Here is a 14715-nt window from a genome sequence, read left to right on the forward strand (position 1 = left end):
TATGGAAATTTTGCTGAAGCTATGTTTCCAACTACTGTATGCATACCTCAGTTTTCACTCTCTCTCGTTTAATTTTTAAATTTATCTTAAATTCATGCGACCCTTACAAGTAGGAACTGAAATGTATGAACCAAATTATGCATAAATAAACAGAAAAGGAATTTATTTCCATGATTCTATCAGCAATATCAAAGGGTTAAGTTCCTTGATTTTTGTTTTCTCACAGAGCATTTTTACCAGTTACTAAGACAATCTTTGAAGTGCTTCTGATAAGTTTTTTTTTTTATTATTATTCCATAAAGTTTCCATATATTGGTATTTTAATATTGAAATGGCAATAAAGTTATTTTTGCATGAAATATTTCTTATTAATTTGTAATTATTATTATTTTTTTCCACGATAAGCTTTTTCTTTTCTCACTGACTTGTATGTAATGAAAATATGCATTCATATCTGAGAAATCATTTTAGGATTTCTTTCCGAAACATGTTCAACTGTCATGTAGTAAATGATTATGGAAAAAATCGAACTCTGGATAGCAAGCAAGTTTCAAAATTTCAGTTACAATTAGCCCTTAACTACAATAGAACAGCTTCCGGTTTATCCTTAGTTTGTGAGGGCAGGCGTCCTATAGTACCTGAGAAAAGTTGAAAGAGCGAGTCGAGTACGAGACGTGATTGGTGAAGGCAGGTGAGGGCTAATGGTCACGTGACAATTCAAACCTCGTGAAGTTACGCGGTAGCCTCACTTGGCTTCAGCGTTACCTGTGTGCTGTGTGAGTACCACACCTGCCTCTGTTTAGATTTTTCGTTGTTATTTGGTCCCGCTTGGATACTGTGTGATGCAAAACTTCTGTTTACTTGTTCTTCACTAACTACAGTATATAATTTATTTTTAGCTGACGCCGGTGATTTATTGTGCTTATTAAAAATGATGCAAATTATTTTTCTAACTTTCAGCCTAATTGCAGCAGGTAAGATGACAGTTTCAATTTTATTTTTTTTAGAGTGGTTTTCATGAGCATCGTATAACATGTACGTGTAGTTGGGATTTAAATTCACCTGTGCTGTGTTCAGTTTTTCATTTTTTAAATACAGAAAAAACTTTCATTAGTTTACCATATAATCGTATTTTGTAGTAATCTTTTCTTGTAGGTCTAATCTGAGGAAAAGAAACATTCTGATAGTCATTCATCCTAACGAAAAACAATATTTACTACTGTCATTGGGGAAACAACCAAATAATCTGCAAAGCAATGTGATTACCACACAGTAAACTCATGTTAACTAAACATTAAATAATTAATAAATAGGGTACATATTGAAATCGTCAGTTAGACTGGGAATCACGAGTAATTTGAAATGGAGATAAAAATGGATAAACAGCAAAAATAGCCGTTTGGCTTTTCTTCATGGATAAACAGCATTTGCATCTGGATGATTATAAATGATATCATATTTCATTTAATAAGAAATTCTAGAAAGTTTCGGTATTCAGAGGATAGGGAAAATGAACTTTACAACTCATACGCGTTTCAGTAAGCATCGAAATGAATTTGTAAGTGGTGTGAAATGTCGGAGTAACATTCTTTTCTTTATCTCAGTTTGCACTTTTACGATTACTAGTTCAGACGATGCATATAATTTGTAATACATTAAAATGTTTCTCTGATCTGTAACGTTATGTTTTAAGTTTTGGTTACTTGGCTGCTTGCAGAAAGTCATTGTCCCTAAAGCCAATGCACTTGAGTAACTTGAATGAAACCATCTAATAATTCCTGGATTGTGCTATGAATGAAAAATTTAGTCGCTCTTTTTTTTTTTTTTTAATTTCATTTCGCAAAAGTACGAATTGCTTGTTTTTATAAAAGTTCCTATTTTCATTAAGTTAGCAGTTTTAAACCCATTTTCATATTTTGAATTTGGGATAAAATAAAATTTTAATTGGTTTTTTATTCTCCAAAGGAGAATAAAAGTAGGCTGAACGTAGGGATTTGGGACTATTGAATAGCGTTGTAACCATTGGTCTCATTTTAAATCCTAAAAGACGAGTATCACTTAAATGTAGTATCTGCAAAAATTTACAAAAAAAAAAAGATATTAAATAACATAAAGTATCATCTGTGTTCAGCGCATACAATAAAAACTTATTATAGGCACCTTCATGAGTCCCAGAACTCATTGCAGGAAGTCAGTAACAGCCACTATTCTAATGTGCAGTGAGGAATTTAAAAATTTGCAGTTAACAGTATTATGCAGAAATATTTAGTTTAATAATAGTATACAAATAAATAAAAAAAAATATATAAACACAATAAAAATAATTGTTTTTTTTTTTTTCATTTTTGTCTTAGTTTTGTCATCTTTCTCTTTCATGTCAGCTCCATTGAAAATTCCTTTGTACCATGTTTGGAAGTCAACATATGTGTGCCATAATTAGTGTTATGTTAAGAAATTCGATTGAATACATAAAATTATATGAAACTCAATAAGTCATATTGCAAATTCGTTAATTTTTTTGATGTTGCAGAATGTTTTTATAATTTCATTGACAGCTCTGCCAAATAATGTCCGAATTGTATTTATAGAGTGCAGTAATGCACTTAAGTCTGAACAGTGAGCTTCAGATTACAGCATACCTTGCAGTCAGACTTGAATTTTGAAAACACTTGCATTGAGGGGTGGGGGGGAAAGCTTAGAATAAAGTCTGGTTCACTGTACCATTTCACTATGCAATCCTGCAAATGCATTTTTGTCCAGTAATTGTTATAGTATTGAAACAGAACTTTTTCGTAACAGCACTCCATTGTAGCTAATCCATTAACAGTTTCAAGATAAAAAAGATAAAATTACATCTAAATTCTGTAATTCTGAATATTGTGGTTTATTTTTCTAGTAAGTGTAAGGTTTGATTTATTATTATCACATAGAGGCATGAAATGATGTTTCTTTTCAGGATGTGCACCTAACTTTGCTTTTTTTAGTCTTTGTATTCACTTAGCCTTCTGACTCTTCTTTCCCTCCCCTTCAGAAAAAAACAAACAAAAGAACTTACCACTTTCAATGTAAAACATGCTCTTAATACTTTTAAACAACATCCATAGATAATATTTTTTTTTTGTTCTTAACACTCATTCCACCCTCTGAATATCTTAGGAAGTATCTGATTTTTTTAATGTTACTCCCATTCCCAAAAGGCTGTACAAATCTATAGTACATTCGGTGGGCTAAGAATTAATTAATTTGATAAATTCTTCCAAGTAATTTTTATTTCCTGTCATATCACTTCTGTTCACCAAAGTCTACAAGTCACAATTTCATTGATCTGCCCATGTAACAACCCTCACTTCTACTTATGATCCAAAATTATTCACAAATGCTGTATCACCACATTTTTTTTTTATTTCTCCACTATGCATCACCTATACAATGTAAATAATTCGCCTTAAAGCAGAGTGGTTCAGGGATAAAATCCTTTGATATTCCACTTGTCATCCTTATTTTTTTGAAGGATATTGTATTACCCTACACAGCTTGTTAATATCAGTAATCTCCAACTACTAGTTTGTTATATATTTCATTAATGTAGATTTAGTATATGGTAATGTCTGATACCTTTTCAAAATTCAAACAGAATAATATATATATATTCTTATTCTGAGTGGTTGTCGTATTATTATAATATACTATAATGTTGTGATTTAGCCTTTCAGCTGCTTAGGGGCAGCTATATATGCCACCATCTAGGGAAATGACTATGAGCAAAGTGGTTTCCCATTGCCTTCCTTGCCGTACTGTATCCTGTGTGTTCGCGGGGCAGGTTTGCATGCTTGCAGGATGAAAAACTACAGATAAACTGGTGGAAAAAACCTTGCTGTCCATGCCCAATACTGGCTAACTTGACTATGGCTGAGGAAGATCCTTAAGCTCCTCATGTCGTCGATGGGAATCGAATCTAGGCCACTCCTTTTCCAGGCATATGGTTGCAAAGCCTCTAGGCTAGCTAGCTGTGTGGATACTATAATTTAACATTAATATATAATATAGATTTTTGTCATGTATATCCTTGTACTAAATTGCTAAAACAAAACCTTTCATTAAGATCTTAGTCAAAAGTAGAATTACTAAGTGAACACTTAGCAAGAGATATAATTCAGTTGCAGATATTGCAGTAATGAGACAGGCAAAATTTTATGTGAGAACTGAGGTAAATGAAATGGAGGTGCATATCATATTACAGAACCTTAATGTGAATACAACTATGGGATTAGATGGTATACCAGCTTGAGTTTTATGTGAAGGTCCTAGGAATTGTCAGTGCCTTCGAACACATTATTTAATCTAAGTCTCAGCTCTGGGTTGGTCCCAAAGGGGTGGAAAGAAGGGAAAATAGTTAAATTGCATAAGGAGGCTCCAAGACTGATGTAGCAAATTACAGATTGATCACCATATCAGTAGTTGTTGTCAAGTTTTAAAAGAGGTATACTGTGAGTAGACATATCGATACAAAATTAATTAATAATAACATTAATTAACAAAATTAATTATTGTTGTCAAGGTACTAGAGAAGTTGGTCAAGAGCAAATACAGGAATGGATAGATGGAAATAGGATACTCTATTGGGGGGGGGGGGCAACATGGTTTTGTAAAGTGTAGGCTAGGTCATGCCTTGTGCCTAGGTGAGTAACTTGCTCACGTTTTATAATACAGTAACAGCTGAGTTAGATAAAGGTAATAGGTTTACAGCGATACTGCTGGATTTTGCAAAAACCTTTGCCAGGGCAGCACATGGAAATGGATATAGGGTTGGTAAGATGGATAGGAGGGTGGTTGATGGAGAGATATCAGAGAGTAGTTTATTCAAGAGTAGAGTTCAAAAGAAGACTTGTGACTAGGGGTGTGTGTGCCACAGGGTTCTGTTCTTGGATCACTGCAATTTAATTTGTTCATTAACGATAGGAAAGGATCTGAGAGGAACTGTTCAGTTATTTGCTAATGATGCATAGTTGGGTAGAGCAATAATTAATACACATGATGTCAAAATTTTGCAGGATGATTTGGATAGATTGACAGACTGGGCTAAGAAGAATTGATGTCAGTTTAATGTGGCAAAGTGTAAGATTATGCATTTTGGGGTGAAAACATTACCAGCTGTATACCATATTGATGGAAACTATATACTCCAGGAATTTCATGAAGCCAGAGATTTTGGAGTGTTAGTAGATAGGGAGTTAAGGTTTAGAGGGCACATAGCAAAAGTGGCTAAAGCAGCTCATAAATTACTTGGTTACTGAAGAATACTTTGACGAGCAGAGATAAGCAGGTTATTATTCCTGTTTATCAAGCTTTGATAAGACCCCATCTTGACTACTGCATGCAGATCTAGACACCAGGTTTTCTTAGTGTTGAGGAGGAAGTGGAGAGGATATCCAGAAGCGAGTGACTAAGATGGTAACAGGACTATGGAATGAACTTTATGAGAACAGGTTGAAGATTTATGAGTTACAGAAACTGGTTGACAGGCAGAAAAGGGATGATATGATTGAGACCAGCAGTGGTGCACCCAGGCAGGGGGCCAAAGGGCCCTGCCCTCCCCCAAAGAAAAAAGGAAAAAAATGCTAGAAAAATTTCCAAAAATCTTTTCCTAATTAAAATTAATTTTTTAAAAATTTATGTTGTGTTGTGTCTTCTATTTCTAAACTAGTTATGAATTAGCAATCATTGCAGATGCTCGGTCATAGGTTGTATGTGATGCGTAGTGTGTATTCTCAAATCGTCTACTCAACTCGCTCGCTCCCCCTCAAGATTAAATCCTTAGTGCGCTACTGATTGAGACATACAAATTACTGAAGGATTTTTGCAAGATTAATACATCGGAAATTTTTCTGAACAGTTTCCAAGGGTGGAACTAGATTCCATCCTTGGAAACTGAGCAAGAGTGTAATTACCTAGGACAGGGATTCTCAACCTATGGTACGCGTACCACTGGTGGTACGTGAGCCACTGCCTTACTGGTACATCTAATATCTTAAATTAGATACAGTGGTACGCTGGAAAAGGTTGAGAACCCCTGACCCAGGAAACTGAGCAAGAGTGTAGAACTAGGTTTTTTGCTTGAAGAGTGGTGAATGTTGGATAGTGCTTGGCATGATGTTTAGGGCCCTCCCTTGATGAGTTTAAGGACTCCATTGAGTAGCCTGTAATAATAATATATTTACCTTTACCAATATTTCTCTAGCTCTGATTAATTTCTCTAAAAGCTTAGACTACAGAATGGTGTTCAGTAATCTGATATTTTGTCATAGCATAAATCTTGTGCAGTGGCATTACTTACCTCCCATTCCTTTTGGATTTTTTGGGCATTAAGGTTCTTGTTAAATAAGAAAGTGAAATGCACTGTTCATATTTAACACATAATTTAAAACGTGTTGCCTTTCCTCATTTAGTCTACTATTTGATTTCTTTAGATGCCTTCTAAATATGCCATATCTTCTGTGTAGTTCCACTGAATATTCCTTCGTGAACAAAACTGACATTTCTGGCAATCTCGCATGTCATAATTGCATGCATTGATATCTTTATCCAGAACAGAATTATCATTTTGTTTAAGTTAAAGGATATTACATCCCATATCGTTTCTCAGCCGAATAAGAAACTTAGAGTTTCATGCCGAATATAGTAAAAACTATAAAGTTTGGCGATTCCAAGCGTAAGCAAATACCTGGATACTGCAGCAACTGACCCTTAAGGTAGTGCAAGCTGAGGCAACTCATGTCAAAGGTGGAGCAAGATCCGATCACCTATCGGAGCTTGCTCCACCTTTGTATTACAAGTATTACCAGGAGCTGTATTACTGAACAGTAATACAGCTCCTAGTAATACTTGTAATAATAAGTAATACTTGTAAAACCTAGTAATACTAAGTTCAGTAATACTGAACTTAGCTCCTAGGAGCTGAGTTTACATTATGGGTAAATATCAAGAATAGTGATCGGAACTTGCTCCACCTTTGACATGAGTTGCCTCAGCTTGCACTACCTTAAGGGTCAGTTGCTGCAGTATCCAGGTATTTGCTTATGCTTGGAATCGCCGAACTTTATATAGTTTTTACTATATTCGGCATGAAACTCTTTGAGTTTCTTATTCGGCTGGGAAACGATATGGGATGTAATATCCCTTAACTTAAACAAGTCATATGTCGCTGAATTGAAGCCTTTGGCTCTTCGTATATCTAATAATTATCATTTTGTTTGCGTTCTCTAATACATTACCATGTATAGCACTAAATCTTCATGTCAACTCCATCAGTAAGGTAATTAAGGTAATTATCTCTCAGTAAGCCATATTTTTTTATAATCATCAGTTATTTTCTGCTGGGCAGTCCTTCAGGAAATGCACAGAATACTATGATAGTCTAACATAATTAAGTTTTCATTATTACTAATTGCTGATAAGAAACACTAGTAATAAAGAAAATGGTCATGTGGGTCTATCATAATATTTCTGTATACATATATACAGAAATATATATTCATATATTCCCATATTCACATTCCCATATTCTATTTTGTGCTTCCAAACTTTTATGGTTAAAATTCCATGAAGTGCATTATAATATTAGTATTACTTCCAAACCCCCCATGGAGTTCAAAGACTCACTGTGAGAGGTTGAATACTCAGACCACAATAACTAGCATACCTTGCTTTGAACATGTTCAGTGTTGGAGCACTCACAACCCATTCTGGCAACACATTCCATTCATTCACCACCTGCCAAGCAAAAAATCTCTTTTTTTACCTCTTTATTTCTTCATTACCCATTATCCTAGCGCTTCCCAAACTGTGGGTCATGTAAGTTTTGTTGAGGGTGCCGTGAAATAATGAAAACAAATTTAAAATGTTTTAAGACAAAGTAGATTTTTTTATCTTAAAATAAACATATTTAATTATTATTATTTTTTGTTATTTTTTATATTTTAATGGAAAAAATCGCACATTGGTGTTGGTTCACAAATTTTTCTTCTTACGTATTTTGGCGCTTAATGAATATTGGTTAATATATGCTTATTCATATAAGTTTCATTTCAAAGGCATTCTTAAAAAGCACACAAAAAAAGCTTACAGACACAAAATCTCGAATATAAATTGTATTGAATATAAATAAATAAATATTATAATAATATATGTCTGTATTACGATTTTTTTTTTCGATGGGGGCCATGAAATATTTTAATTTTTCTGAAAGCGGCCTCAACATCCACAAATTATTGCATAGGATAATGCACTGCATTATCCTATGCAATAATTCATCTATATCTATTTGATAGGCTTCTCTCACCAGCTTATATGTCTCAGTCATATCACCCCTTCTCCTCTTTATTCATGTACATTGGCCAGAGGAAATGTGAGATGTATTGAATTGATTAAACTGTGCTCTAGGATGAGGCAGCACGGGATCTGTAGGCAATCGTGAGTTAGAGAGTTGAAGTTTAGGGTAGACAGCAGAGTTATTCAGAAAATTGCTGTCATGTTGTGAAAAACTTAAGTAAGGATAAGGAGATGATCATGACATAATATAAGGAACTGATCAGGCCACATCTGGATGTAATGGAGAGATTAGACTCTAGAGAAAACTGACTTCAGATTGTGAAGTTTTGCAGTATGAAGACCGACTGAGGAAATGCATTTTTTTCGGAGCTGCAGCTAGGAGGAGAAGAGGTGATACAACTAAGAAATAAAAGTTGAGAGCCTGTCAGTTAGATAAAGGGAAAAATATTGCTCATGTAATAAGTGGGCAGAATGAAAGGTCATCCCCAGAAGCTCTATAGGAATCACATGAGGTAAGTGAAATTTTTTTTTTGTGTAGTGAATATGTTTTGCTGGAACAGACTGGACATGCACCATTGCTAAATGTGTTTAAGCAGGGTATAATAGGTATTGTGGTCTGTAAAGAGTTTAACAACCTAAGCTTTGTATCTTCATAGGGACTTGGAAATATTTGTTTATTTTTTAATGTGAATCTCATCCATGCTCTTTTAAGCACCATGGAGATTTTAAGATCCTCAGACTGAATTCTGTGGTATGCGACCACCTTGCTTGAGGAATGAAAAGGTTAGATAAATTTAACCTATTTTGCCTAGGTAGCTCTATCGAAGAACATGCTAACAAGCTGAGAAGGAAATCATTCCTCTTTATAAGACCTTGATATGTCCACATCTGGATTACATCAAGTCTGGTCACCTAGGTTTCTTGGGGATGAGGAAGTAGTCAAGGGGATCCAGAGGCAAGCCACCAGAATGGTGAGTGTCCTGTAGTATGCTCCTTATGAGAATAGATCATGGTTTGCAGATGCAAAAGTTGTTTAATAAGCAAATAAAAAAAAAGGGGGGGTGATATGATAGAAACATTCAAGTTACTTAAAGAATTTTATTTAATGCAGGGGAAATGTTTCAGCACTAGGCTAGACAGGAAAGAACAAGAAGTCATGTCATCCCTGTAAGTTGAGCAAAAGTGTGGTTAGTATGGGTGCAATTACTAGATTTTTTTTTTTTTTTTTTTTTTTTTTTTTTTGCTTGAAGGGTAGTGAATGAATGAATGGAATGGCTTACCGGAGTCAGTTGTGACTGATTGCTTTGTCTGTTAATGGTCTCAAGGAGAGGTACGTTAGATATTGTGTAAATAGTTGGGGTCTTCCATGATGAGTCTTTGGACTCCCTGTGCAGTATGAGCGTTTGGGAAGATGAGGGTAATGTTATCTGTGAGAATCAACATGGAATTGTTAAGGGGCACTCTTGCTTAAGTAATATGATTGCCTTTTATAATAAAGTGACAAGAGCAGTTGATGAGTGAAAGGCATACACTGCCTTTTTTTTATTGATTTTGTAAAGGCATTTGAGATAAGCTGATATTTAAGTTACAGTACATAGTTTTAGATGTCGGGTTAGTTAACTGGATTCAGGATTGGCCGTCTGATAGGTATCAGAGTTGTGTATGGTGGGGCAATATCAAGGAAGCAGAAGGTTACGTGTAATTCCACAGGGCTCTGTGGAATCACACTTGTAACCTTGAGTACTGGGACCTGTATTGTTTAACCTTTATATCAAGGATGTTGTCAATGGATTCCAAGGGGGGGGGGATATCAGTTGTTTGCAGATGATGTGAAGCTGGGAAGGGTTATTAGTAAGAGTTCAGATGTGGCGGCCCAGCAAGAAGATTTGAATAAACTAGACAGATGGACAAATGAATGGGGGTTGGTTTAATACAGCAAAATGTAAAGTTTTGAGGTTTGGAATACATCGATGGGAATCTGCATACTCGGTTGGAGGAGCTGTACTGGAGGAAGTAGGGGTGATGATCGATAGAAAACTGAAATTTAGGGGACATAATGCAAAGGTGGTGAAGGTAACCCAAAGGATTGCTGCAATACTGAGAAGGACGCTGACCTGCAGAGATAGAAGAGTTATCATTCCATTGTATAAGATCCTGATCAGACCACACTAAGACTATTGTTATCAAATTTGGTCCCCAGGATTTGAAGGGGATAAATTAGCTGTGGAAAGGGTACAGAGGCAGATAACAAAGATGGTTTCAGAACTGTACAATGTTAATTTTGAAGATCGGCTGAGGGAATGTGGACTGCAGAGTTTAGTGGATAGAAGACTTTTAAACTGTCAGTTACAGGGTTGACACTGGGGAGCTCTTTCATGTGGCTGGCGGAGCAGTGGGAAGGAGTGATGACAAGGGGCCATCCCTGAAAAGTATGAAAGGAAGCTGTGAGCAAGAGGGTGAGAAGTGGTTTCTTTGCATGGAGGGTGATGGAACCATGGAATGCATTGCCTGATTGAGTGGTGAGAGCAAGAATGGTCAAGGAGTGGTATGATAGACTTTGTGTTTCCTAGGAAGGACCTCCCACGATTAGTCTCTTGACTCCACGGAGGCCTGAATAATAATAATATGATACATATAAGCTGTTAAGTGGTTATTACTAGATTAACGTCAGGGAGGTTTTGCACAGAATGGGTGAGGATAGCAGGAGAACAAGAGGTCATTCCTGGAAGCTGTATAAGGAGGGAGTGAGGAGTAGGTTTTTTGCATGGAGAGTGGTGAGTGATTGGAATGCTTTGCCCAAGAGTGTGGTGTGTGCAGAGACAGTGAATATATTTAAGGCACAGTATGATAAACTGTGTGTATAACAGTGGACCTCCCACGATCAATCTTTGACTCCATGGAGGTTTTTATAATAATAATAATAAACATTGTAGGACAGACATAAATTAGAAATTGATAACAGCAATTTTATATAATTATAAATTGTCTGAATCTTCACAACTAAAATAAGAGATTTAAAACAAAAATATCGCTACTATTCAGAGTTTATGGAAAGTTAATAGCCAGTCACTCAAGGAATGTGAGAAATCACAAATGAATGCAATGGAATGAAATTAATTTCAAAATGTGTATTACAACCTACATTAAAAGTTCATTTATGAATTCAGTGACTAAAAAGCTAGTATTACATCATTGCTAATTCTTGCAGTGAGAATAGTTATTAAATTTTGATGAAAATAAAGCATGACATGTGCATGATAGGTTGGCCAACCAAAGAAGCAGACCCTGGAGACTTGCTTCTGCACTATATTAGCATAGTGTTACTCGTGTGTAGAGGCTTAAGTGCTGTGAGGACATCATGTTGGAGGTAATGTAACATACACACAAATAATAAACAATACTGAGCCCAACCACGTGGGTGACACTAAAGTCCTATCTAGTTGGAGCGCCCTCTAAGGGCAGTAGTAGGTGGCCTGGAATGTAAGGTGGGACCTCTGGCGATGAGTGTTTCCCAAATCTTCGGAAGTTTAATACAACCGTATTTATTCAGATTTGGTTGGTTTTTGAGAGCTGCTGCTGCTTCCAAGAAAAGTCTCTCTTTCTTGAATTTTCTGTGGTGGAGCATGGTGGTTTTCTTCCAAGATACCCTGTGGGTAGTATCCAAAACATGGTCAGCCAAGCCTGAATGGCCATATTTGTGTTTGCAGATGTAAGACTTGTGTTCCTCTAAGCAGATGGATGCTGATCTGCCTGTCTGTCCAAAGTACGCCAGCTTACAGGAACAGGGTACTTTGTAAACTCCAGGCAGAGAGAGAGGAGGGAGCTGATCTTTCGTAGAACGGATAAGGGTAGCAAGTTTGCGGTGGGGCTTATATGCTGTGTGTAGGTTGTACTTTTTTAGTATCTTGGCTATTTTTTCGGATGTGCCACGGATGTAGGGTATGGTGATGGCATTTTTAAATTCTTGTTGACGAGAAGGATGGGGGGGGGGAGGAGTTTGATTATTTTTTTGATACTGTGATCACTGTAGCCATTGGAGAGGAAAGTGTTGTGTATGTGGTTAAGCTCAGTAGTGAGGGCGGTTCCACTGGAACAAGGATTGTGGGCTCTCTTGGTAAGAGTTTTAATAATGCCAAATTGTTGAGAGGGGTGGTGGTGGTGGGAGAGTTAGTGACTGTATCTGCCTGTGTGTGTGGGTTTTCTGTATACAGTGAAGGCAAGTGTATCCGTTCTACGAAAGATCAGCTCCCTCCTCTCTCTCTGCCTGGAGTTTACAAAGTACCCTGTTCCTGTAAGCTGGCGTACTTTGGACAGACAGGCAGATCAGCATCCATCTGCTTAGAGGAACACAAGTCTTACATCTGCAAACACAACTATGGCCATTCAGGCTTGGCTGACTATGTTTTGGATACCACCCACAGGGTATCTTGGAAGAAAACCACCATGCTCCACCACAGCAAATTCAAGAAAGAGAGACTTTTCTTGGAAGCAGCAGCAGCTCTCAAAAACCAACCAAATCTGAATAAATACGGTTGTATTAAGCTTCCGAAGATTTGGGAAACACTCATCACCAGAGGTCCCACCTTACATTCCAGGCCACCTACTACTGCCCTTAGAGGGCGTTCCAACTAGATAGGACTTTAGTGTCACCCACGTGGTTGGGCTCAGTATTGTTTATTATTTGTGTGTATGTTATATTAACTGTTTTTGTAATCCCCGTAGATGTCCTAGTGACTAGGACGAAATATAGGAAGTATTAAATTCTATTTTAATTCTTTTTGAGTGTTGTAAAAAATCCATTAAGCCTCCAACATGATAGCATAGTGTTAGACACTTTGGAACTGAGGATAGCTAAGTTTGTCATCTGCAAAAGTAAAATGCAGGGTAGACATAATGTTAGAAGTTATTCGTGATTATAAAATAAAAGATATCATATAAAAGTTCAGTTGTATATCCCAAATTCATAAAATATTCATGACTGATTTGCAGATTACTGCCCCCCCCCAATCCTCCTTCACAAATCAATACTTCATTGCACAGCATTTACATCTCTTAAAACAACCTTTTGAGTAATGGGCAATATATGAGACAAATTATGTTCTGAACATGGTCAATTGCCAGATCTTTAAACTTGCACATCTAAGGAACCTGAGGTCAGTATACTATGATTCTTAATGCACATGTTGTTAATTGTATATTGCATCTATCAAAGATTCACCTGGATAAGGAGAATGCACATAAGTATTATTTATAGTATATCTAAATTTTGCAAAAGCTTTTGACAGATTAATATGCAAGAATTTGTTATTTAAATTACAGCAGATGAGGTTGTATAATTGATTAGTAAGTTGAACAGGAGATTGGCTTTTTTATAGATATCAGCAAGTAATTGCTGGCCTGGTTGGCTGAGTGAATAGTATATCCACTCCCCAATCAACAGGTTGAGGGATTGAAATTTGGAAAGGTAAGGATCATATGTGCTGTGTATTCAGTTGGAAGCAATATTGTAGGAGGAGATACAAGACCTATGAATGGGTAATTGTAAACAAGAGCCTTTTTGGAAAGGTCCCAAGATGATGACTAAGGTGATGGCTGTCTATGGAATTCTGAGTTTAAAATTTCATGGTATATTGAGGGTATGTCATTTGAAGGTATCCATCTACTCATGAAAAGAAACTGCTCCTCCTTAGTCCCTCATTCACATATATTTATTATACAGTTTCCAGGGGAAGGTTTTTTGTTCTACCCCTGCTTTACATCTATTCTATGAAAAATTTCTTCCACATTAACCTGGTAACAACAACCCCTTATCAACTTATATGTCTGAATCATATTTCAATGCCTCCTCCTATTCACAAAGCTCTGAAAATGGCATTCCCTACATTCTAAAGACACGTTAGTCAATCTTCCTGGACCATTTCTAATGCATCCTCATCCCCCATGAAAATCAATTCACCAAATCTGCACACAGTAACCATTAGTGTGAAGTGTGTGATCAAGATCTTATACAATGGAACCATAACCTCTATTTTTGAATGTCAAGATTCTCCTCATCATTACCAAAATCTGATGTAATGGTTTCACAACTTGTGCAATGTTGTGAAACCATTACATCAGTTGTGAAACCATTACATTAATTCCTAAGCTTTGCATTCCTCTGGTGAAGTAGAGGAGATGAGAGATCTTCCACTGTATGCTTTGCATTCAGTGCTTGCTTTCCAAATTTTGAACCTCATACCTTGCAATATTGAACTGGTAGTTCTATTTATTTGCCCACCCATATAGTTTATTCCAGTATTTCCACAAAGGAAATACAAAGGACCGAAAATAGCTGTATATTTACAGTTAAAACCTCTCCGAGTATCAATCATATACAGGTTATGAAAT

The 14715-nt window shown here is 36.3% G+C and overlaps 1 protein-coding gene across 1 annotated transcript in view; it reads left to right on the forward strand.

The window, feature by feature from the left end:
- Positions 1-804: 804 nt before the first annotated feature.
- Positions 805-14715, forward strand: part of Lac (septate junction protein lachesin) — a 122412-nt gene continuing 108501 nt past the window's right edge. Inside the window, exon 1 of the mRNA XM_090392681.1 lies at positions 805-974. Coding sequence (XP_090248807.1) covers positions 932-974 — 43 coding nt within the window. The 5' untranslated portion in view covers positions 805-931. The remainder of the gene's footprint in view (positions 975-14715) is intronic.

This window comes from Typopeltis vanoorti, chromosome 5 (assembly GCF_054136105.1).
Source record: "Typopeltis vanoorti isolate ZY-2024b chromosome 5, IOZ_Tvanoo_1.0, whole genome shotgun sequence".
In the NCBI taxonomy this organism is placed as follows: domain Eukaryota; kingdom Metazoa; phylum Arthropoda; class Arachnida; order Uropygi; family Thelyphonidae; genus Typopeltis; species Typopeltis vanoorti.